This window comes from Heptranchias perlo, unplaced genomic scaffold, assembly GCF_035084215.1.
Source record: "Heptranchias perlo isolate sHepPer1 unplaced genomic scaffold, sHepPer1.hap1 HAP1_SCAFFOLD_134, whole genome shotgun sequence".
In the NCBI taxonomy this organism is placed as follows: Eukaryota; Metazoa; Chordata; class Chondrichthyes; order Hexanchiformes; family Hexanchidae; genus Heptranchias; species Heptranchias perlo.
In genome coordinates this window covers 358,039-384,299 of record NW_027138580.1, presented here as the reverse complement: position 1 = coordinate 384,299, position 26,261 = coordinate 358,039, and the positions used below count along the sequence as shown (strand labels likewise).

Below are 26,261 nucleotides of genomic sequence, written 5' to 3'. Positions count from 1 at the left end.
GTGGTCCTTCTCGTCTCTCTCCGCATCCTCATAAACCTTTCGACGTACGTTATCTCTCCGCGTTCTTTACTGCCTCTGGGTTCACAGACGTAACCCGTTCACTTCAGGAATTTTCCTTCCGTTCGATTAGACGCTCCGTGGTTCTTAAATCGGCCAGCGTTTACCGACGAGATCTGGGTTTCCCTTCTCGTCGCTTCAAAAGTTCTGTAAAGTTTCTCTTCCAACTTTCTCTCCTTCCTAACACTTGAGATCTTTTTTTTTGCGGGGCTCTGAGGAAAAGAGCAGGGGGAGTGGGACTGATCGGATAGCTCCTTCAGAAAGCCGGCACCGGCACGATGGGCCAAATGGCCTCCTTCTGTGCTGTACGATTCTTGAAACGCCTCGTGCCCTCTCTCGGCCTTCTCTAATTTAGGGGAACGGGAAAAGCAGGGCTTTGTAGCTTAAACTTTTACTAAGACTTGCTGACTTAAGAGGCTTGGTGGCTAAAACAAGAGGATTAACTCTGTCCCTCTCCAAGGTGTCATTTAAAGGATTTTGGACTTTTCAACTATGGACTTTTAATACCTGTTTTTAAGGAAGACTAAAAGAATGGACTTGAAACCCTGGATTACTCGGTAACGGGACAGAATTTGGTTAAAAGAATGAACAACGAAAGAGCCCAGAACTGTCAGCTTGGCCAAAATCAGAGTGCATGATGGTCTTTGCTCACTGTCCAGTGCCCGAGTAGGCGACAAGGCCAGGAGGTGGGAAACTAGATTGATTCCTGGGATGAGAGGGTTGTCCAATGGGGAAAGATTGAGTAGAATGGGCCGAAACCCCCTGCAGTTTAGAAGAATGAGAAGTGATCTCATTGAAACATAAGATTCTGAGGGGGCTTGACAGGGTAGATGCTGAGAGGCTGTTTCCCCTGGCTGGAGAGTCTAGAACCAGGGGGCATAGTCTCAGGATAAGGGGTCGGCCGTTTAGGACTGAGATGAGGAGGAATTTCTTCACTCAGAGGGTTCTGGATCTTTGGAAATCTCTACCCCAGAGGGCTGTGGATGCTCAGTCGTTGAATATGTTCAAGACTGAGATTGATGGATTTTTGGACTCTGGGGGAATCAAGGGATATGGGGATCGGGCAGGAAAGTGGAGTTGAGGCCGAAGATCAGCCATGATCTGATCGAACGGCGGAGCAAGCTCGAGGGGCCGAATGGCCTACTCCTGCTCCTGTTTCTTATGTTCTTGCTGTACTTTCGAAGGACAGGAGAGATCAGCAGAGCACAACAAAGTCTTCTCGAGCTGTGAGCGAGAGAGAGAGAGAGAGGGAGAGAAACAGCACAAGCAAGCTGATCTGCCAACAGCAGAAAGATATAAAAGCAGCCATTTCACAGCGATTTCAAGGACACCCAGAGGAAGCAGTCAAAGGAGACGTTGTTAACAACAATAATTTAACCCCTCAGTCTCCCGGAACAGGCGAATTGATCATTCTGAGTTTCGAGTTGCATTCCCCCTCACAAGATTTGCACAGCAAGTTTATCTGGAAAACGGTCGTGTCTTAATGGCGATAAAATTATTGAGTTCTGATTTTTAACCTTTCGCACCCTAAAGGGTTTAAAAAGGAAAGCCGGCACATTCAGTGAGAGGGGCAGGTGTCGGTCACGACCAATGCCAGGTGAGGATTGGGTGCTACACTCTGCTTCATGAGCAGGGCCTGGAGGCTTGACTCCGACTGCTGCAAGGTACTTTCCTGCTCGCCCGTCTTTGTGTTGCAAAACTCACGGCCCATTACTCAGCTGCTCGGTCTGTACTCTGAGGAGGGGGGGGGGAAAAGAGGGTCTCGTTCAGACCCTGCCAACCAGCCCTTTGTACAGGTTCCAGTTTTTTCTGTACAACTCAAGGCTTAACCCATTGTTTTACAGGTGTGAACTCGCTGGTGTGCCTGCAGGCGGGACGACTGAGTGAAGCCCTTCCCGCACACGGAGCAGGTGTAGGGCTTCTCCCCGGTGTGAACACTCTGGTGTATCAGCAGGTTGGACGACTGAGTGAACCCCTTCCCGCACACGGAGCAGGTGAACGGCCTCTCCCCGGTGTGAACCCGCTGGTGTGCCAGGAGGGAGGAGGAGCGGCTGAACTTCTTCCCGCAGGCGGAGCAGGTGAACGGCCTCTCCCCGGTGTGAATGCGTTGGTGAGTCAGCAGGTTGGACGACTGACTGAATCCCTTCCCGCACACGAAGCAGGTGAACGGCCTCTCCCCGGTGTGAACTCGCTGGTGTATCAGCAGGTTGGACGACTGAGTGAACCCCTTCCCGCACACGGAGCAGGTGAATGACCTTATGTGTTTTATGAGGTTGGCTGACACCTTAAATGTTTTCACACTTGCAGAGCATGGATACGGTGCCTTGCCAGCAAGATTGCGCTGGTGACTCAGGAGGTTGCACAACTCAGTGAACCCCTTCCCGCACACGGAGCAGGTGAACGGCCTCTCCCCAGTGTGAACTCGCTGGTGCCTCAGTAGACTGGACAACTGGGTGAATCCCTTCCCACACACGGAGCAGGTGAACGGCCTCTCCCCGGTGTGACTGCGAAGATGTGTTTCCAGCTCAGACGGGTAACTGAATCCCTTCCCACAGTCCCCACATTTATGCGGTTTCTCCGTGGTCCGGGTGTCCTTGTGTCTCTCCAGGTTGGACAATCAGTTGAAGCCTCGTCCACACACAGAACACGTGGACGGTTTCTCCCCGCTGTGAACGGTGCGATGTTTTTTCAGGCTGTGTAACTGGTTAAAGCTCTTTCCACACAGTGCACTGGAACACTCTCACTCGGGTGTGTGTGTCTCGGTGATTTTCCACTCACACTGATGTTTGAAATCTTTTCCCACAGACACAACAGACAAACATTTCTCCTTCCACATTCAAAGGCCGATGATATTCAGGTCCTGATGAATCGAGGGACTCTGTCAGATCTTGACGTGAGGTTTGGTTTGAGTTTCCCGTCTGCAAATCCTCCCCTTCTAATACCCTGTAAAAGGAGTTTACAAAAGTCATCACTGGATAGAAATTCAGAACAGACAATTCTAGTTTCTACAGAATATTTTGCCCCTTTGCCCCCCCCCTCCGAAAGCTGCAAATCCGCCCCGCCCCCTCACCGCTGAAATACAGGATTGCAGACATATTACCAAGTGCACAATTGACCTACTGCTGGCAGAAGGGCTGTTAGCTGCAGTTTGCAAGGTAGCTATCTTTCAGTACAAACACAGATAATGGGAGACACCATCCCCTTTAAATCACCCCTGACACAGGGAGGGAAAAGAGAGAGGCTGACCCTTTAAACTAGCAAAAAGTCCCTGTAACTTCGACCACATCAAAAAGCCCCCGACAGTCCTTTGAAGAATTAAGTGCCTAAAATAATAATTTAAAAGCAGCCCCTTTTTGGCCCAAGACGGTGCAGGTTTTAAAAGTCAGACACAAAGGAGCAGGTGTTGCATTCAGGACTGGGATCAGCGCAGTGCGCAGGCGCGCGGCGCAAGGCCCGCCCCCCTTCCACCCTGCGCGCCCATTGGTTGGAGGTCCAAAGGCCCGCTGGGTCCTCCAGCCGTCCTATTGGTCCGGCGCTCACGTCAATCACAGCGCGCCCGGGCTCGCCTGACGGCGGGTCAGTGCAGCAGCAGCTGAAGTGAGGCCATTAATCAGGGCAATTAGTGAGGGCGTTAATCAGTGCAATTAATGAGGGCGTTAATCAGTGCAATTAATGAGGGCGTTAATCAGGACAATTAATGAGGGCGTTAATCAGGGCAATTAATGAGGTGTTAATCAGTGCAATTAGTGAGGGCGTTAATCAGGGCAATTAGTGAGGGCGTTAATCAGGGCAATTAGTGAGGGCGTTAATCAGGGCAATTAGTGAGGCCATTAATCAGTGCAATTAATGAGGGCGTTAATCAGAGCAATTAATGAGGGCGTTAATCAGGGCAATTAATGAGGGCGTTAATCAGGGCAATTAGTGAGGGCGTTAATCAGGGCAATTAGTGAGGGCGTTAATCAGGGCAATTAGTGAGGGCGTTAATCAGGGCAATTAGTGAGGCCATTAATCAGTGCAATTAATGAGGGCGTTAATCAGGGCAATTAGTGAGGGCGTTAATCACGGCAATTAGTGAGGGCGTTAATCAGGGCAATTAGTGAGGCCATTAATCAGTGCAATTAATGAGGGCGTTAATCAGTGCAATTAATGAGGTGTTAATCAGGGCAATTAATGAGGGTGGTAATCAGTGCAATTAATGAGGGCGTTAATCAGGGCAATTAATGAGGTGTTAATCAGGGCAATTAATGAGGGCGTTAATCAGTGCAATTAATGAGGGCGTTAATCAGGGCAATTAATGAGGGCGTTAATCAGTGCAATTAATGAGGTGTTAATCAGGGCAATTAATGAGGGTGGTAATCAGTGCAATTAATGAGGGCGTTAATCAGGGCAATTAATGAGGCCATTAATCAGGGCAATTAGTGAGGGCGTTAATCAGTGCAATTAATGAGGGCGTTAATCAGGGCAATTAGTGAGGGCGTTAATCAGTGCAATTAATGAGGGCGTTAATCAGGGCAATTAATGAGGGCGTTAATCAGGGCAATTAATGAGGGCGTTAATCAGTGCAATTAATGAGGGCGTTAATCAGGGCAATTAGTGAGGGCGTTAATGAGTGCAATTAATGAGGGCGTTAATCAGGGCAATTAATGAGGGCGTTAATCAGGGCAATTAATGAGGGCGTTAATCAGGTCAATTAATGAGGGCGTTAATGAGTGCAATTAATGAGGGCGTTAATCAGGGCAATTAATGAGGGCGTTAATCAGGGCAATTAATGAGGTGTTAATCAGGTCAATTAATGAGGGCGTTAATCAGGGCAATTAATGAGGCCATTAATCAGGGCAATTAATGAGGGCGTTAATCAGGGCAATTAATGAAGGCGTTAATCAGGGCAATTAATGAGGCCATTAATCAGTGCAATTAATGAGGGCGTTAATCAGGGCAATTAGTGAGGGCGTTAATCAGGGCAATTAATGAGGGCGTTAATCAGTGCAATTAATGAGGGCGTTAATCAGGGCAATTAATGAGGGCGTTAATCAGTGCAATTAATGAGGGCGTTAATCAGGGCAATTAATGAGGGCGTTAATCAGGGCAATTAATGAAGGCGTTAATCAGGGCAATTAATGAGGCCATTAATCAGTGCAATTAATGAGGGCGTTAATCAGGGCAATTGGTGAGGGCGTTAATCAGGGCAATTAATGAGGGCGTTAATCAGGGCAATTAATGAGGGCGTTAATCAGGGCAATTAATGAGGGCGTTAATCAGGGCAATTAGTGAGGGCGTTAATCAGGGCAATTAATGAGGGCGTTAATCAGGGCAATTAATGAGGGCGTTAATCAGTGCAATTAATGAGGGCGTTAATGAGTGCAATTAATGAGGGCGTTAATCAGTGCAATTAATGAGGGCGTTAATCAGGACAATTAATGAGGCCATTAATCAGGGCAATTAATGAGGGCGTTAATCAGTGCAATGAATGAGGTGTTAATCAGGACAATTAATGAGGGCGTTAATCAGTGCAATTAATGAGGGCGTTAATCAGGACAATTAATGAGGCCATTAATCAGGGCAATTAATGAGGGCGTTAATCAGGGCAATTAATGAGGGCGTTAATCAGTGCAATTAATGAGGTGTTAATCAGGGCAATTAATGAGGGCGTTAATCAGGGCAATTAATGAGGGCGTTAATCAGGGCAATTAATGAGGGCGTTAATCAGGGCAATTAATGAGAGCGTTAATCAGGGCAATTAATCAGGGCGTTAATCAGGGCAATTAGTGAGGGCGTTAATCAGTGCAATTAATGAGGGCGTTAATCAGGGCAATTAATGAGGGCGTAAATCAGGGCAATTAATGAGGGCGTTAATCTGGGCAATTAATGAGAGCGTTAATCAGGGCAATTAATCAGGGCGTTAATCAGGGCAATTAGTGAGGGCGTTAATCAGTGCAATTAATGAGGGCGTTAATCAGTGCAATTAATGAGGGCGTTAATCAGTGCAATTAATGAGGGCGTTAATCAGTGCAATAAATGAGGGCGTTAATGAGTGCAATTAATGAGGGCGTTAATCAGGACAATTAATGAGGCCGTTAATCAGGGCAATTAATGAGGTGTTAATCAGGACAATTAATGAGGGCGTTAATCAGTGCAATTAATGAGGGCGTTAATCAGGACAATTAATGAGGCCATTAATCAGGGCAATTAATGAGGGCGTTAATCAGGGCAATTAATGAGGGCGTTAATCAGTGCAATTAATGAGGTGTTAATCAGGGCAATTAATGAGGGCGTTAATCAGGGCAATTAATGAGGGCGTTAATCAGTGCAATTAATGAGGGCGTTAATCAGGCCAATTAATGAGGGCGTTAATCAGTGCAATTAATGAGGGCGTTAATCAGGGCAATTAATGAGGGCGTTAATCAGGGCAATTAATGAAGGCGTTAATCAGGGCAATTAATGAGGCCATTAATCAGTGCAATTAATGAGGGCGTTAATCAGGGCAATTGGTGAGGGCGTTAATCAGGGCAATTAATGAGGGCGTTAATCAGTGCAATTAATGAGGGCGTTAATCAGGGCAATTAATGAGGGCGTTAATCAGGGCAATTAATGAGGGCGTTAATCAGGGCAATTAATGAGGGCGTTAATCAGGGCAATTAATGAGGGCGTTAATCAGGGCAATTAATGAGGGCGTTAATCAGGGCAATTAATGAGGGCGTTAATCAGGGCAATTAGTGAGGGCGTTAATCAGGGCAATTAATGAGGGCGTTAATCAGGGCAATTAATGAGGGCGTTAATCAGGGCAATTAATGAGGGCGTTAATCAGTGCAATTAATGAGGGCGTTAATGAGTGCAATTAATGAGGGCGTTAATCAGTGCAATTAATGAGGGCGTTAATCAGGACAATTAATGAGGCCATTAATCAGGGCAATTAATGAGGGCGTTAATCAGTGCAATTAATGAGGTGTTAATCAGGACAATTAATGAGGGCGTTAATCAGTGCAATTAATGAGGGCGTTAATCAGGACAATTAATGAGGCCATTAATCAGGGCAATTAATGAGGGCGTTAATCAGGGCAATTAATGAGGGCGTTTATCAGTGCAATTAATGAGGTGTTAATCAGGGCAATTAATGAGGGCGTTAATCAGGGCAATTCATGAGGGCGTTAATCAGGGCAATTAATGAGAGCGTTAATCAGGGCAATTAATCAGGGCGTTAATCAGGGCAATTAGTGAGGGCGTTAATCAGTGCAATTAATGAGGGCGTTAATCAGGGCAATTAATGAGGGCGTTAATCAGGGCAATTAATGAGGGCGTTAATCAGGGCAATTAATGAGGGCGTTAATCTGGGCAATTAATGAGGCCGTTAATCAGGGCAATTAATGAGGTGTTAATCAGGACAATTAATGAGGGCGTTAATCAGTGCAATTAATGAGGGCGTTAATCAGGACAATTAATGAGGCCATTAATCAGGGCAATTAATGAGGGCGTTAATCAGGGCAATTAATGAGGGCGTTAATCAGTGCAATTAATGAGGTGTTCATCAGGGCAATTAATGAGGGCGTTAATCAGGGCAATTAATGAGGGCGTTAATCAGGGCAATTAATGAGGGCGTTAATCAGGGCAATTAATGAGAGCGTTTAATCAGGGCAATTAATCAGGGCGTTAATCAGGGCAATTAGTGAGGGCGTTAATCAGTGCAATTAATGAGGGCGTTAATCAGGGCAATTAATGAGGGCGTTAATCAGGGCAATTAATGAGAGCGTTAATCAGGGCAATTAATCAGGGCGTTAATCAGGGCAATTAGTGAGGGCGTTAATCAGTGCAATTAATGAGGGCGTTAATCAGGGCAATTAATGAGGGCGTTAATCAGGGCAATTAATGAGGGCGTTAATCAGGGCAATTAATGAGGGTGTTAATCAGGGCAATTAATGAGAGCGTTAATCAGGGCAATTAATCAGGGCGTTAATCAGGGCAATTAGTGAGGGCGTTAATCAGTGCAATTAATGAGGGCGTTAATCAGGGCAATTAATGAGGGCTTTAATCAGGGCAATTAATGAGGGCGTTAATCAGGGCAATTAATGAGGGCGTTAATCAGGGCAATTAATGAGGGCGTTAATCAGGGCAATTAATGAGGGCGTTAATCAGGGCAATTAATGAGGGCGTTAATCAGGGCAATTAATGAGGGCGTTAATCAGGGCAATTAATGAGGGCGTTAATCAGGGCAATTAATGAGGGCGTTAATCAGGGCAATTAGTGAGGGCGTTAATCAGGGCAATTAATGAGGGCGTTAATCAGGGCAATTAATGAGGGCGTTAATCAGGGCAATTAATGAGGGCGTTAATCAGTGCAATTAATGAGGGCGTTAATGAGTGCAATTAATGAGGGCGTTAATCAGTGCAATTAATGAGGGCGTTAATCAGGACAATTAATGAGGCCATTAATCAGGGCAATTAATGAGGGCGTTAATCAGTGCAATTAATGAGGTGTTAATCAGGACAATTAATGAGGGCGTTAATCAGTGCAATTAATGAGGGCGTTGATCAGGACAATTAATGAGGCCATTAATCAGGGCAATTAATGAGGGCGTTAATCAGGGCAATTAATGAGGGCGTTTATCAGTGCAATTAATGAGGTGTTAATCAGGGCAATTAATGAGGGCGTTAATCAGGGCAATTCATGAGGGCGTTAATCAGGGCAATTAATGAGAGCGTTAATCAGGGCAATTAATCAGGGCGTTAATCAGGGCAATTAGTGAGGGCGTTAATCAGTGCAATTAATGAGGGCGTTAATCAGGGCAATTAATGAGGGCGTTAATCAGGGCAATTAATGAGGGCGTTAATCAGGGCAATTAATGAGGGCGTTAATCTGGGCAATTAATGAGGCCGTTAATCAGGGCAATTAATGAGGTGTTAATCAGGACAATTAATGAGGGCGTTAATCAGTGCAATTAATGAGGGCGTTAATCAGGACAATTAATGAGGCCATTAATCAGGGCAATTAATGAGGGCGTTAATCAGGGCAATTAATGAGGGCGTTAATCAGTGCAATTAATGAGGTGTTCATCAGGGCAATTAATGAGGGCGTTAATCAGGGCAATTAATGAGGGCGTTAATCAGGGCAATTAATGAGGGCGTTAATCAGGGCAATTAATGAGAGCGTTTAATCAGGGCAATTAATCAGGGCGTTAATCAGGGCAATTAGTGAGGGCGTTAATCAGTGCAATTAATGAGGGCGTTAATCAGGGCAATTAATGAGGGCGTTAATCAGGGCAATTAATGAGAGCGTTAATCAGGGCAATTAATCAGGGCGTTAATCAGGGCAATTAGTGAGGGCGTTAATCAGTGCAATTAATGAGGGCGTTAATCAGGGCAATTAATGAGGGCGTTAATCAGGGCAATTAATGAGGGCGTTAATCAGGGCAATTAATGAGGGTGTTAATCAGGGCAATTAATGAGAGCGTTAATCAGGGCAATTAATCAGGGCGTTAATCAGGGCAATTAGTGAGGGCGTTAATCAGTGCAATTAATGAGGGCGTTAATCAGGGCAATTAATGAGGGCTTTAATCAGGGCAATTAATGAGGGCGTTAATCAGGGCAATTAATGAGGGCGTTAATCAGGGCAATTAATGAGGGCGTTAATCAGGGCAATTAATGAGAGCGTTAATCAGTGCAATTAATGAGGGCGTTAATCAGGGCAATTAATGAGGGCGTTAATCAGGGCAATTAATGAGGCCATTAATCAGTGCAATTAATGAGGGCGTTAATCAGGGCAATTAATGAGGCCATTAATCAGTGCAATTAATGAGGGCGTTAATCAGGGCAATTAATGAGGGCGTTAATCAGGGCAATTAATGAGGCCATTAATCAGTGCAATTAATGAGGGCGTTAATCAGGGAAATTAGTGAGGGCGTTAATCAGTGCAATTAATGAGGGCGTTAATCAGGGCAATTAATGAGGGCGTTAATCAGGGCAATTAATGAGGGCGTTAATCAGGGCAATTAATGAGGGTGTTAATCAGGGCAATTAATGAGAGCGTTAATCAGGGCAATTAATCAGGGCGTTAATCAGGGCAATTAGTGAGGGCGTTAATCAGTGCAATTAATGAGGGCGTTAATCAGGGCAATTAATGAGGGCTTTAATCAGGGCAATTAATGAGGGCGTTAATCAGGGCAATTAATGAGGGCGTTAATCAGGGCAATTAATGAGGGCGTTAATCAGGGCAATTAATGAGAGCGTTAATCAGTGCAATTAATGAGGGCGTTAATCAGGGCAATTAATGAGGGCGTTAATCAGGGCAATTAATGAGGCCATTAATCAGTGCAATTAATGAGGGCGTTAATCAGGGCAATTAATGAGGCCATTAATCAGTGCAATTAATGAGGGCGTTAATCAGGGCAATTAATGAGGGCGTTAATCAGGGCAATTAATGAGGCCATTAATCAGTGCAATTAATGAGGGCGTTAATCAGGGCAATTAATGAGGCCATTAATCAGTGCAATTAATGAGGGCGTTAATCAGGGCAATTAATGAGGCCATTAATCAGTGCAATTAATGAGGGCGTTAATCAGGGCAATTAATGAGGGCGTTAATCAGGGCAATTAATGAGGCCATTAATCAGTGCAATTAATGAGGGCGTTAATCAGGGCAATTAATGAGGCCATTAATCAGTGCAATTAATGAGGGCGTTAATCAGTGCAATTAATGAGGGCGTTAATCAGGGCAATTAATGAGGCCATTAATCAGTGCAATTAATGAGGGCGTTAATCAGGGCAATTAATGAGGCCGTTAATCAGTGCAATTAATGAGGGCGATAATCAGGGCAATTAATGAGGGCGTTAATCAGGGCAATTAATGAGGGCGTTAATCAGTGCAATTAATGAGGCCATTAATCAGTGCAATTAATGAGGGCGTTAATCAGGGCAATTAATGAGGCCGTTAATCAGTGCAATTAATGAGGGCGATAATCAGGGCAATTAATGAGGCCATTAATCAGTGCAATTAATGAGGGCGTTAATCAGGGCAATTAATGAGAGCGTTAATCAGTGCAATTAATGAGGGCGATAATCAGGGCAATTAATGAGGCCATTAATCAGTGCAATTAATGAGGGCGTTAATCAGTGCAATTAATGAGGGCGTTAATCAGTGCAATTAATGAGGGCATTAATCAGTGCAATTAATGAGGCCGTTAATCAGTGCAATTAATGAGGGCGTTAATCAGTGCAATTAATGAGGGCGTTAATCAGGGCAATTAATGAGGCCATTAATCAGTGCAATTAATGAGGGCGTTAATCAGGGCAATTAATGAGGCCATTAATCAGTGCAATTAATTAGGGCGTTAATCAGGGCAATTGATGAGGGCGTTAATCAGGACAATTAATGAGGTGTTAATCAGGACAATTAATGAGGGCGTTAATCAGTGCAATTAATGAGGGCGTTAATCAGGGCAATTAATGAGGGCGTTAATCAGTGCAATTAATGAGGGCGTTAATCAGTGCAATTAATGAGGTGTTAATCAGTGCAATTAATGAGGGCGTTAATCAGTGCAATTAATGAGGGCGTTAATGAGGGCATTAATCAGGGCAATTAATGAGGGCGTTAATCAGTAACATTAATGAGGGCGTTGATCAGGGCAATTAATGAGGGCGTTAATCAGGGCAATTAATGAGGGCGTTAATCAGGGCAATTAATGAGGGCGTTAATCAGGGCAATTAATGAGAGCGTTAATGAGTGCAATTAATGAGGGCGTTAATCAGTGCAATTAATGAGAGCGTTAATCAGGGCAATTAATGAGGGCGTTAATCAGGGCAATTAATGAGGGCGTTAATCAGGGCAATTAATGAGGGCGTTAATCAGGGCAATTAATGAGGGCGTTAATCAGTGCAATTAATGAGGGCGTTAATCAGGGCAATTAATGAGGTGTTAATCAGTGCAATTAATGAGGGCGTTAATCAGTGCAATTAATGAGGGTGTTAATGAGTGCAATTAATGAGGGCGTTAATCAGGGCAATTAATGAGGCGTTAATCAGGGCAATTAATGAGGGCGTTAATCAGGTCAATTAATGAGGGCGTTAATCAGGGCAATTAATGAGGGCGTTAATCAGGGCAATTAATGAGGGCGTTAATCAGGGCAGTTAATGAGGTGTTAATCAGTGCAATTAATGAGGGCGTTAATCAGTGCAATTAATGAGGGCGTTAATGAGTGCAATTAATGAAGGCGTTAATCAGGTCCATTAATGAGGGCGTTAATCAGGGCAATTAATGAGGGCGTTAATCAGGGCAATTAATGAGGGCATTAATCAGGGCAATTAATGAGGTGTTAATCAGTGCAATTAATGAGGGCGTTAATCAGTGCAATTAATGAGGGCGTTAATCAGTGCAATTAATGAGGGCGTTAATGAGTGCAATTAATGAGGGCATTAATCAGGGCAATTAATGAGGGCGTTAATCAGTAAAATTAATGAGGGCGTTGATCAGGGCAATTAATGAGGGCGTTAATCAGGGCAATTAATGAGGGCGTTAATCAGGGCAATTAATGAGGGTGTTAATCAGGGCAATTAATGAGAGCGTTAATGAGTGCAATTAATGAGGGCGTTAATCAGTGCAATTAATGAGGGCGTTAATCAGGGCAATTAATGAGGTGTTAATCAGTGCAATTAATGAGGGCGTTAATCAGTGCAATTAATGAGGGTGTTAATGAGTGCAATTAATGAGGGCGTTAATCAGGGCAATTAATGAGGGCGTTAATCAGGGCAATTAATGAGGGCGTTAATCAGGGCAATTAATGAGGGCGTTAATCAGGGCAATTAATGAGGGCGTTAATCAGGGCAATTAATGAGGGTGTTAATCAGGGCAATTAATGAGAGCGTTAATGAGTGCAATTAATGAGGGCGTTAATCAGTGCAATTAATGAGGGCGTTAATCAGGGCAATTAATGAGGTGTTAATCAGTGCAATTAATGAGGGCGTTAATCAGTGCAATTAATGAGGGTGTTAATGAGTGCAATTAATGAGGGCGTTAATCAGGGCAATTAATGAGGGCGTTAATCAGGGCAATTAATGAGGGCGTTAATCAGGGCAATTAATGAGGGCGTTAATCAGGGCAATTAATGAGGGCGTTAATCAGGGCAATTAATGAGGCCATTAATCAGTGCAATTAGATGCCATTAATCAGTGCAATTAATGAGGCCATTAATCAGTGCAATTAATGTGGCATTAATCAGTGCAATTAATGAGGCCTTAATCAGTGCAATTAATGAGGATTTAATCAGTGCAATTAATGAGGTGTTAATCAGTGCAATTAATGAGGTGTTAAACAGCACAATTAATGGGCCATTAATTGGTGCAATTAAAGACCATTAATCAATGCAATTAATGAGGTGTTAATCAGTGCAATTAATGAGGCCATTAATCAGTGCAATTAGATGCCATTAATCAGTGCAATTAATGAGGCCATTAATCAGTGCAATTAATGTGGCGTTAATCAGTGCAATTAATGAGGCCTTAATCAGTGCAATTAATGAGGATTTAATCAGTGCAATTAATGAGGCATTAATCAGTGCAATTAATGAGGATTTAATCAGTGCAATTAATGAGGCGTTAATCAGTGCAATTGAGGCCATTAATCAGTGCAATTAATGAGGATTTAATCAATGCAATTAATGAGGCAATAATCAGTGCAATTAATGAGGATTTAATCAGTGCAATTAATGAGGCATTAATCAGTGCAATTAATGAGTTACAGTGCAATTTGAGGCCATTAATCAGTGCAATTAATGAGGTGTTAATCAGTGCAATTAATGAGGTGTTAATCAGTGCAATTAATGAGACCATTAATCAGTGCAATTAATGAGGATTTAATCAGTGCAATTAATGAGGCGTTAATCAGTGCAATTAATGAAGCGTTAATCAGTGCAATTTGAGGTGTTAATCAGTGCAATTGAGGCCATCAATCAGTGCAATTAATGAAGCGTTAATCAGTGCAATTAATGAGGTGTTAATCAGTGCAATTAATGAGACCATTAATCAGTGCAATTAATTAGGCCATTAATCAGTGCAATTAATCAATTAAAGAATTAATAAAGAAAAAAATTAATAATCTGAAACTTTGCTCAATTTATCCATTGAACAAAAATTAATAATCAAAGCAAAGGTGCCTGCGTATCAAGTGTGTGTCACTATAAAAGGCACCTCTCCTCCTGTCTGAGCTCATCCATGCTTTTGTTACCTCCAGACTTGAGAGCATAAGAACACTTCTCAGCTTAGTAAAATTGGCCTTTCCCCAATTGAGAACTTTTACTCCTGTTCGATCTTTATCCTTTTCCATAACTACACTAAATCTAACTGAATTATGATCACGACCACAAAATGCTCTCCCACTGATACTCCTTCCACCTGCCCAGCCTCATTCCCTAAAACTAAATCCAGAACTGCCCCCTCCCCCACCTCTTGTTGGGCTTGCTACGTACTGGCTAAAAAAGTTCTCCTGAATGCAATGTAAGAATTCTGCACCCTCTCTCCCCTTCACACTGTTTCTATCCCAGTTAATATTCGGGTAGTTGAAATCCCCGATTATTACTGCCCTACTGTTTTTGCACTTTTCAGAAATTTGCCGACATATTTGCTCTTCTATCTCCCTCTGACTGTTTGGGGGTCTATAGTACACTCCCAGCAGTGGGACTGCCCCTTTTTTGTTCTTCAGTTCAACCCATATGGCTTCATTTGATGATCCTTCTAACATATCATCCCTCCTCACAGCTGGAATTGTTTCTTTAACCAAAATTGCCACCCCCCTCCTTTTTTATCTCGCTATCTCATCTGAAAACCCTGTAATCAGGGACGTTGAGCTGCCATTCCTGCCCCTGTTTAAGCCATGTTTCAGTTATAGCTAAGATATCGTACTGTCATGTGTCTATCTGTGCCCTTAACTCGTCTGCCTTATTCACTATACTCCTTGCCTTGAGGTATATCCCATTCAGCACTGCCAAACTCCTTTATTGTTTATTTTCTAATCTTTGTTCCCTCTGCCTTCCAAACTCACTTACTAATTTTCTGCCTTCCATTTCCAGCTCTGATTCTCTCCCTTCTGAGTCTCCGCTCTGGTTCCCATCCCCCTGCCAAGTTAGTTTAAACCTTCCCCAACAGCACGAGCGAACCTCCCCGCGAGGATATTGGTCCCGGCCCTGTTGAGGTGCAACCCGTCCGGCTTGTCCAGGTCCCACCTCCCCCAGAACCGGTCCCAATGCCCCAGGAATCTAAAGCCCTCCCTCCTGCACCATCTCTATCCCCCTATTTCTATACTCACCAGCGCGTGACGCCGGGAATAATCCAGTACATGGAGTTCGGTCACAGATCACCCACGATCTCATTGAATGGCAGAGGTGGCCTGAGGGGCTGAATGGCCTACGTTCCTATGATTTTTCTCCCGGGTTTTGCTCGCAGCAGTGTCCAGGAGATTAATCTTTAATTCCTGGAGACTCCTCGGCAACACTGGAGGGTGTGGAACCCCAGGCCCAGTTAGAATCCAGGGTGGAGAGGCTACTGTTCAGGGAGTTGATGCTACAGGGCGAGCTGGGTGTTGTCAGACGCAGGCAGGTGGAATAAGTTGACAGCAAAGAACTGCATGTGGTGGGAATGGGAAACAGAAACCGAAAATGCTGCAGGACACCAGATAATTACAGGTGAGGGAGGGCATTCAGCCCATCTTAGTTCATCCATGCAGAACATTCCCTACACCTCCCCTAATTGCTGCATCTCGTTACCTTTGAAATGATTCCAGGGTTTCCGATGCCACCGCCACCGAGTCCATTCCAAGTGTCGATCACTCTCTGCGTGAAGCATCACCTCCTGATATCATAGAATAGAATCAGAGAAAGGTTACAGCACGGAAGGAGGCCATTCGGCCCGTCGAGTCCGTGCCGGCTCCCTGCAAGAGCAATCCAGCCAGTCCCACTCGCCCGCCCTATCCCCGTAGCCCTGCAAATTTTTTTCCTTTCAAGTACTTATCCAGTTCCCTTTTGAAGGCCATGATTGAATCTGCCTCCACCACCCCCTCGGGCAGTGCATTCCAGATCACAACCACTCGCTGTGTGAAAAAGTTTTTCCTCATGTCACCTTTATTTCTTTTGCCAATCACCTTAAATCTACGTCCTCTGGTTCTAGACCCTTCCGCCAATGGGAACAGTTTCTCTCTATCTACTCTGTCCAGACCCTTCATGATTTTGAATACCTCGATCAAATCTCCTCTCAACTGCCTCTGTTCCAAGGAGAACAGCCCCAGCTTCTCCAGTCTATCCATGTAACTAAAGTCCCTCATCCCTGGAATCATTCTAGTAAATCTCTTCTGCACCCTCTCTAAGGTCTTCACATCTTTCCTAAAGTGCGGTGCCCAGAACTGGACACAATACTCCAGTTGTGGCTGAACCAGTGTTTTATAAAGGTTCATCATAACTTCCTTGCTTTTGTACTCAATGCCTCTATTTATAAAGCCCAGGATCCCGTATGCTTTTTTAACCGCTTTCTCAACCTGTCCTGCCACTTTCAATGATTTGTGTACATATACCCCCAGATCTCTCTGTTCCTGTACCCTTTTAGAATTGTGCCCTCTAGTTTATATTGCCTCTCCTCGTTCTTCCCACCGAAATGTATCACTTCGCATTTTTCTGCGTTAAATTTCATCTGCCACGTGTCCGCCCATTCCACCAGCCTGTCTATATCCTCTTGAAGTCTATCACTATCCTCCTCACTGTTTACTAAACTTCCAAGTTTTGTGTCATTTGCAAATTTTGAAATTGTGCCCTGTACACCCAAGTCCAAGTCATTAATATATATCAAGAAAAGCAGTGGTCCCAGCACTGACCCCTGGGGAACACCACTGTAACCTCCCTCCAGTCCAAAAAACAATCCTTCACCACTACTCTCTGTTTCCTGTCACTTAGCCAATTTCCTATCCATGCTGCTACTGCCCCTTTTATTCCATGGGCTTCAACTTTGATGACAAGCCTATTCTGCGGCCCTTTATCAAACGCCTTTTGAAAGTCCATATACACCACATCAACCGCATTGCCCTCATCGACCCTCTCTGTTACCTCATCAAAAAACTCAATCAAGTTAGTTAAACACAATTTGCCTTTAACAAATCTGTGCTGACAAATCTTTATTAATCCACACTTGTCCGAGTGACTATTAATTTTGTCCCGGATTATCGTTTCTAAAAGTTTCCCACCACCGAGGTTAAACTGACTGGCCTGTCGTTGCTGGGTTTATCCTCACACCCATTTTTGAACAAGGGTGTAACATTTGCAATTCTCCAGTCCTCTGGCACCATCCCCATATCTGAAGATGATTGGAGGATTATGGCCAGCACCTCCGCAATTTCCACCCTTACTTCCCTCAGCAACCTCGGATGCATCCCATCCGGACTGAGTGACTGATCTACTTCAAGTACAGTCAGCCTTTCTGGTACCTCCTCTTTATCAATTTTTAGCCCACCCAGTATCTCAACTACATCCTCTTTTATTGTGACTTTGGCAGCATCTTCTTCCTTGGTAAAGACAGATGCAAAGTACTCATTTAGTACCTCAGCTATGCCCTCTGCCTCCATGTGGAGATCTCTTTTTGGTCCCTAATCGGCCCCACCCCTCCTCTTACTACCCGTTTACTATTTACATGCCTATAGAAGACTTTTGGATTCCCTTTTATGTTAGTTACCAGTCTATTCTCATACTGTTTCTTTGCCCCTCTTATTTCCTTTCTCACTTCCCCTCCGAACTTTCTATATTCAGCCTGGTTCTCACTTGTATGATCAACCTGACATCTGTCATACGCCCACTTTTTCTGCTTCATCATACTCTCGATCTCTTTTGTCATCCAGGGTGCCCTGGCTTTAGTTGCCCTGCCTTTCCCCCTCGTGGGAATGTACCTAGACTGTACCTGAGCCATCTCCTCTTTCAAGTCCCAAAGTTACCATGTACTAGATTGCCCACAGCACGATCCCACCAACAGCAATAAAATACATGATCAGAAGTGTTTTTAGTGCTGTTGATCGAGGGATAATTACTGGCGCAGGACACCAGGGAGAACTCTGCTGCTCTTCTTCCAATAGTGGCCATGGGATCTTCTGGTTCCACTTGAGAGGGGCAGACAGGACCTTGGTTTAATGTCTCATCTGAAAGACGGCACCTCCGACAGTGCAGCGCTCCCTCAGGACTGCCCCTCCGACAGTGCGGCACTCCCTCGGTACTGACTCTCCGACAGTGCAGCGCTCCCTCAGGACTGCCCCTCCGACAGTGCGGCACTCCCTCGGTACTGACTCTCCGACAGTGCAGCACTCCCTCGGTACTGCCCCTCCGACAGTGCAGCGCTCCCTCAGGACTGCCCCTCCGACAGTGCAGCGCTCCCTCAGGACTGCCCCTCCGACAGTGCGGCACTCCCTCGGTACTGCCCCTCCGACAGTGCAGCACTCCCTCAGGACTGCCCCTCCGACAGTGCGGCACTCCCTCGGTACTGCCCCTCCGACAGTGCAGCACTCCCTCAGGACTGCCCCTCCGACAGTGCGGCACTCCCTCGGTACTGACTCTCCGACAGTGCGACGCTCCCTCAGGACTGCCCCTCCGACAGTGCGGCACTCCCTCGGTACTGACTCTCCGACAGTGCAGCGCTCCCTCAGGACTGCCCCTCCGACAGTGCGGCACTCCCTCGGTACTGACCCTCCGACAGTGCAGCGCTCCCTCAGGACTGCCCCTCCGACAGTGCGGCACTCCCTCGGTACTGACTCTCCGACAGTGCAGCGCTCCCTCAGGACTGCCCCTCCGACAGTGCGGCACTCCCTCGGTACTGACTCTCCGACAGTGCAGCGCTCCCTCAGGACTGCCCCTCCGACAGTGCGGCACTCCCTCGGTACTGACTCTCCGACAGTGCAGCGCTCCCTCAGGACTGCCCCTCCGACAATGCGGCACTCCCTCGGTACTGACCCTCCGACAGTGCAGCGCTCCCTCAGGACTGCCCCTCCGACAGTGCGGCACTCCCTCGGTACTGACCCTCCGACAGTGCAGCGCTCCCTCAGGACTGCCCCTCCGACAGTGCAGCGCTCCCTCAGGACTGCCCCTCCGACAATGCGGCACTCCCTCGGTACTGACTCTCCGACAGTGCAGCGCTCCCTCAGGACTGCCCCTCCGACAGTGCGGCACTCCCTCGGTACTGACCCTCCGACAGTGCAGCGCTCCCTCAGGACTGCCCCTCCGACAGTGCGGCACTCCCTCGGTACTGACTCTCCGACAGTGCAGCGCTCCCTCAGGACTGCCCCTCCGACAGTGCGGCACTCCCTCGGTACTGACTCTCCGACAGTGCAGCGCTCCCTCAGGACTGCCCCTCCGACAGTGCGGCACTCCCTCGGTACTGACTCTCCGACAGTGCAGCGCTCCCTCAGGACTGGCACCGGGGGAGTGTCAGCCCTGGATTAAGGGGCTCGAGTGTGGGGAGTGGGGGCTCGAACCCCCGACCTTCTGACTGAAGAGATGAGAGTGAGACCCCCCTGAGCCGTGGGCTGATACCAAATCTCATAAACCTCCATAACATCACATCTTAAGAGTCTCCTTTTTAAGGCTGAAGGGCCCCAAGCCTCTCCAGCTTTTGCGGAGGAGACAGGCTCGCCTCAGCGATATCACCGTCCACGCATTCTGGTGACAAACTGTCAGCCGGTTGTACGATGACACCAGGGAGCACCTGTCCAAGGGAGCTGAGCGCGAGAGAGATTGAAGGAACCATCCAGACCGGCAATCCATCAGCACGGTCGGACTGGGAGCTCTCATTCACCTCTCCCAAGGTGGGGAAAGGAGGTTCAGTCAGTCATGCAGCCAGCTCGGAAATTAGTGTGAGTGAGGCCGCTCTCCTGTCCCAGCTGTTAATGCACCAGTGTATTCACACTGAGCAGAGTGTCAGTGGGAGGAGCTGCAAAAACACTGAGCAGCTGATGAACCTGAGGAAGGATATATTGGCCTTGGAGGGAGTGCAGTGTAGATTTACCGGACTGATACCTGGACTCCAAGGGTTAAATCACGAGGAGAGATTACACAAACTAGGATTGTATTCCCTGGAATTTAGAAGATTAAGGGGTGATTTGATCAAAGTTTTCAAGATATTACGGGGAACTGATGGGGTGGATAGAGAGAAACTATTTCCACTGGTTGGAGAGTCTAGGACTAGGGGACATAGTCTAAAAATTAGAGCCAGGACTTTCAGGAGTGAAATTAGGAAACACTTCTACACACAAAGGGTGGTAGGAGTTTGGAACTCTCTTCCTCAAACGGCAATTGATACTGGCTCAATCGTTAATTTTAAATCTAAGATTGAAAGACTTTTGTTAACCAAAGGTATTAAGGGGTTTGGGGCTAAGGCGGGTATATGGAGTTAGGGCACAGATCAGCCATGATCTCACTGAATGGTGGAACAGGCTCAAGGGGCTGAATGGCCTCCTCCTGTTCTCATGTTCTGATGAAACCCCAGTGCATTCACACTGGGGAGAGATCACCGATCTGCTCAGCCACTGACACCAATAGAAAGAACTTGCATTTATATAGAGCCTTTCATGACCACAGGACGTCCCAAAGCGCTTCACAGCCAATGAGGTACTTTTGAATTGGAGTCACTGTTGTAATGGAGGAAATGAGGCAGCCAATTTACACACATCAAGATCCCACAAACAGCAATGTGATAATGACCAGATCATCTGTTTTACTGAATCTCCTCCTGTCTGATACAAACCAATCCCACACTCACTGACACCAATCTCCTCCTGTCTGATATAAACCAATCCCAGTCACCGACACCAATCTCCTCCTGTCTGATATAAACCAATCCCACACTCACTGACACCAATCTCCTCCTGTCTGATATAAACCAATCCCAGTCACTGACACCAATCTCCTCCTGTCTGATATAAACCAATCCCAGTCACTGACACCAATCTCCTCCTGTCTGATATAAACCAATCCCACAGTTAGACACCAATCTTCTCCTGTCTGATATAAACCAATCCCACACCCACTGACACCAATCTCCTCCTGTCTGATATAAACCAATCCCACACTCACTGACACCAATCTCCTCCTGTCTGATATAAACCAATCCCAGTCACTGACACCAATCTCCTCCTGTCCGATATAAACCAATCCCAGTCACTGACACCAATCTCCTCCTGTCTGATATAAACCAATCCCACACTCACTGACACCAATCTCCTCCTGTCTGATATAAACCAATCCCAGTCACTGACACCAATCTCCTCCTGTCTGATATAAACCAATCCCACACTCACCGACAACAATCTCCTCCTGTCTGATATAAACCAATCCCACACTCACTGACACCAATCTCCTCCTGTCTGATATAAACCAATCCCACACTCACTGACACCAATCTCCTCCTGTCTGATATAAACCAATCCCAGTCACTGACACCAATCTCCTCCTGTCTGATATAAACCAATCCCAGTCACTGACACCAATCTCCTCCTGTCTGATATAAACCAATCCCACACTCACTGACACCAATCTCCTCCTGTCTGATATAAACCAATCCCAGTCACTGACACCAATCTCCTCCTGTCTGATACAAACCAATCCCACACTCACTGACACCAATCTCCTCCTGTCTGATATAAACCAATCCCAGTCACTGACACCAATCTCCTCCTGTCTGATATAAACCAATCCCAGTCACTGACACCAATCTCCTCCTGTCTGATATAAACCAATCCCAGTCACCGACACCAATCTCCTCCTGTCTGATATAAACCAATCCCAGCCACTGACACCAATCTCCTCCTGTCTGATATAAACCAATCCCAGTCACCGACACCAATCTCCTCCTGTCTGATATAAACCAATCCCAGCCACTGACACCAATCTCCTCCTGTCTGATACAAACCAATCCCAGTCACTGACACCAATCTCCTCCTGTCTGATATAAACCAATCCCAGTCACTGACACCAATCTCCTCCTGTCTGATATAAACCAATCCCAGTCACTGACACCAATCTCCTCCTGCCTGATATAAACCAATCCCAGTCACTGACACCAATCTCCTCCTGTCTGATATAAACCAATCCCACACTCACTGACACCAATCTCCTCCTGTCTGATATAAACCAATCCCAGTCACTGACACCAATCTCCTCCTGTCTGATATAAACCAATCCCACACTCACTGACACCAATCTCCTCCTGTCTGATATAAACCAATCCCACAGTCACTGACACCAATATCCTCCTGTCTGATATAAACCAATCCCAGTCACTGACACCAATCTCCTCCTGTCTGATATAAACCAATCCCACACTCACTGACACCAATCTCCTCCTGTCTGATATAAACCAATCCCAGTCACTGACACCAATCTCCTCCTGTCTGATATAAACCAATCCCAGTCACTGACACCAATCTCCTCCTGTCTGATATAAACCAATCCCACACTCACTGACACCAATCTCCTCCTGTCTGATATAAACCAATCCCAGTCACTGACACCAATCTCCTCCTGTCTGATATAAACCAATCCCACACTCACTGACACCAATCTCCTCCTGTCTGATATAAACCAATCCCAGTCACCGACACCAATCTCCTCCTGTCTGATATAAACCAATCCCACACTCACTGACACCAATCTCCTCCTGTCTGATATAAACCAATCCCACACTCACTGACACCAATCTCCTCCTGTCTGATATAAACCAATCCCAGTCACTGACACCAATCTCCTCCTGTCTGATATAAACCAATCCCACACTCACTGACACCAATCTCCTCCTGTCTGATATAAACCAATCCCACACTCACTGACACCAATCCCCTCCTGTCTGATATAAACCAATCCCAGTCACCGACACCAATCTCCTCCTGTCTGATATAAACCAATCCCAGTCACTGACACCAATCTCCTCCTGTCTGATATAAACCAATCCCACACTCACTGACACCAATCTCCTCCTGTCTGATATAAACCAATCCCACACTCACTGACACCAATCTCCTCCTGTCTGATATAAACCAATCCCAGTCACCGGCACCAATCTCCTCCTGTCTGATATAAACCAATCCCAGTCACTGACACCAATCTCCTCCTGTCTGATATAAACCAATCCCAGTCACCGACACCAATCTCCTCCTGTCTGATATAAACCAATCCCAGTCACCGACACCAATCTCCTCCTGTCTGATATAAACCAATCCCACACTCACTGACACCAATCTCCTCCTGTCTGATATAAACCAATCCCAATCACCGACACCAATCTCCTCCTGTCTGATATAAACCAATCCCAGTCACCGACACCAATCTCCTCCTGTCTGATATAAACCAATCCCAGTCACCGACACCAATCTCCTCCTGTCTGATATAAACCAATCCCAGTCACTGACACCAATCTCCTCCTGTCTGATATAAACCAATCCCACAGCCCAAGATAGATTAAATTCAGCCCGTTATTTGGGTCAGACTTGTCTCCATTCCCGTGCCGAGGGGAATACTGTACCAGACGGGAGGGGCAACATTTGGGGACTCTCCATTCTCCACCAATCCCCATTCTCCACCTGGCCCCTTTCTTTCTGGTGGATAATGGGGGTCCCACTGTGTGTAATGTGCAAGTGAGCAAGGATTGGTCAGCACTTTATAATTGGAGATTTTAACCAGTGGAGGCTCTCAGACACTGAATTGTTGATCTTGTACCAAAGACTCATTCGTGATTGAAGTCAAAAGATTATTTTATTGTAAAATAATCTCAGATGAGCGTCCCAGAATTAAGGGGAAAGATCACAGACAGCGGTTCTTAAAGGGACACTGCAGCCCTGAGGAGTGATTAACCAGCTCTCGTCTTGTCTTAGAGACATCAAGGACACAATGGGTCAACAAAATGAGTTGAAACAAAACTGATTTATTTGACAGATATCCAGAAAATTAAACTCCAGCCCAGTTATCGGCATCATTAAATGAACATGGTTCAGTCCTGGATGTGGTTAACAGCAGCAATAACAGAATCCGACCCCTGCAGTCACTTGTGAACCCGCTGGTGTCTCTGCAGGAGGAATGACTGAGTGAATCCCCTCCCACAAACAGTGCAACTGAACGGTCTCTCCCCGGTGTGGATGAGCTGGTGTTTCATCCGTTCCGCATACCTTTTAAAGCTCTTTCCACAGTCGGAGCATTTGAAACATCTCTCATCATTCTGACTGCAATGGTGCTTAAGCAGGTGGGATGACCGGGTGAACCCCTTCCCACACACGGAGCAGGTGAACGGCCTCTCCCGGGTGTGAACACTCTGATGTTTCAGCAGGTCACTGGACTGTCCGAACCTCTTCCCGCAGTGAGAGCACCCGAACGGTCTCTCGCCAGTGTGAATCTGTTGATGGATCTTCACTTCGTTGGGGCTTTTGAAGCTTTTCCCACAGTCAGGGCATTTAAAAGGTCTCTCTTCAGTGTGAACTCGCTGGTGTTTCAGCAAGTGGGACGACTGAGTGAATCCCTTCCCGCACACAGAGCAGGTGAACGGCCTCTCCCCGGTGTGACTGCGCCGGTGTCTGACCAGATGCGAAGAATGAGTGAATCCCTTCCCGCACACGGGGCAGGTGAACGGCCTCTCCCCGGTGTGAACTCGCTGGTGTGTCAGGAGGGCAGATGACTGAGCGAATCCCTTCCCACACACGGAGCAGGCGAACGGCCTCTCCCCGGTGTGACTGCGTCGATGAACTTCCAGCTGGGAGGGGTAACTGAATCCCTTCCCGCAGTCCCCACATTTACACGGTTTCTCCGTGGTCCGGGTGTCCTTGTGTCTCTCCAGGTTGGACGATCAGTTGAAGCCTCATCCACACACAGAACACGTGGACGGTTTCTCCCCGCTGTGAACGGTGCGATGTTTTTTCAGGCTGTGTAACTGGTTAAAGCTCTTTCCACACTCAGTGCACTGGAACACTCTCACTCGGGTCTGTGTGTGTCTCGGTGATTTTCCAGTCTCAGTGAATTTTTAAATCACTTCCCACATTTTTGACTGGAGTTTCCCGTCTGAAATCCTCCCCTAATACCCTGTAAAAGGAGTTTACAAAATTCATTACAGGATAGAAATTCAGAACAGACAATTCTAGTTTCTATGGAACATTCTTTCCCCTCTTGTCCCTCCTAAGGTGTAAATCCCCGTCCCACACGCTCTCTCTCCTCTCTGTGTATTGTACGTCATAGGAAATGATCGATGAAAATGACCACAGTCCATCTAGTTGGCCTTTCGACCGTCCTGGTAGTCGCATGATACAACGATAATGGAGTTGTTGACTAATCAGAGCAATCAATCTCCATCAATTAGTCTACAACAGACCCAGACATGAGGCGAGGAAAACCTCCAGTGGTGGAGAGCACTGGGAACCATAGGCCCAAAGTCAAGCCTGTAACACTTACCACAGGTCATGTCTCAAATTATTCACACACTGTATCCCAAAATATTATTCTATGAAAGAAATCTACCTAATTTACATTTGAGTGAATCAATACTGCACGCTCCCACCGTCTCCCCAGGGAGTACGTTCCATAGATTAACCACTTGCTCACTGAAATATTGTTTCTGCAGATTAGTTTTGAATTTCCCCCCTTCAAGCACAGGCCGATCACGTCTGCTCTGCTAATTTGTTCCCTACGGCAGCTCTTAATGTAGAGAAAGATGTGGGTTCAGGGTTAGGCCGGTCGGGAGCCTGGGGGGTAGGTTTGGCCTGGTGGAGGATGCAGCTGAACGGATGGCCTCAGTCTTACTGACAAAGAAGTCCATGAGCTCCTCGCACTTGTCGTTGGAGGCGAGGGTGGAGGGAGCTGGGGAGAAGGGTTTAAGGAGACGGTTTGTAGTGGAGAGGAGAAGCCAGGGGTTCACTTTGCCTTCCAGGACGATCCTGGAACAGTCAGCAGTTTTGGCAGAGGACAGCAGGACCCGATAGTGGTCGACGAGGTGAATGGCTAAACCAGTTGTGCGACAGATGCACTCAAGTCCATGTCCCTTGGACTTGAGGGAGTGAAGATGGGAGCAGCACGAGGGGGAACAACCAGGGTGGGAGAGAGTAAAGGACAGTTGCAGGAGTGAGTGATTAATTCGATCGACAGCTGCAGAAATAGTCTGACACACGGAGGGCCGAAGGTTGAGGATTTCAGAGCCCTGGCAGGTAGTGGGGAGGGTTTTAAAGGCTGGGGTGGGTTTA

General features: G+C 46.4%; 2 protein-coding genes across 2 annotated transcripts in view; one reads left to right on the top strand and one right to left on the bottom strand.

Moving 5' to 3' along the window:
• LOC137308623 (zinc finger protein 721-like) overlaps positions 1–26,261 on the top strand; it is a 158,254-nt gene that overhangs the window by 124,104 nt on the left and 7,889 nt on the right. The window lies entirely within an intron of this gene.
• LOC137308619 (zinc finger protein 229-like) lies at positions 1,582–24,877 on the bottom strand (the record flags this gene model as incomplete). The annotated part of the gene is made up of 2 exons (XM_067977230.1): positions 1,582–2,659; positions 24,086–24,877. Coding segments are annotated over 2 exons (1,569 nt in total), but the record flags the coding sequence as incomplete, so codon positions are not given.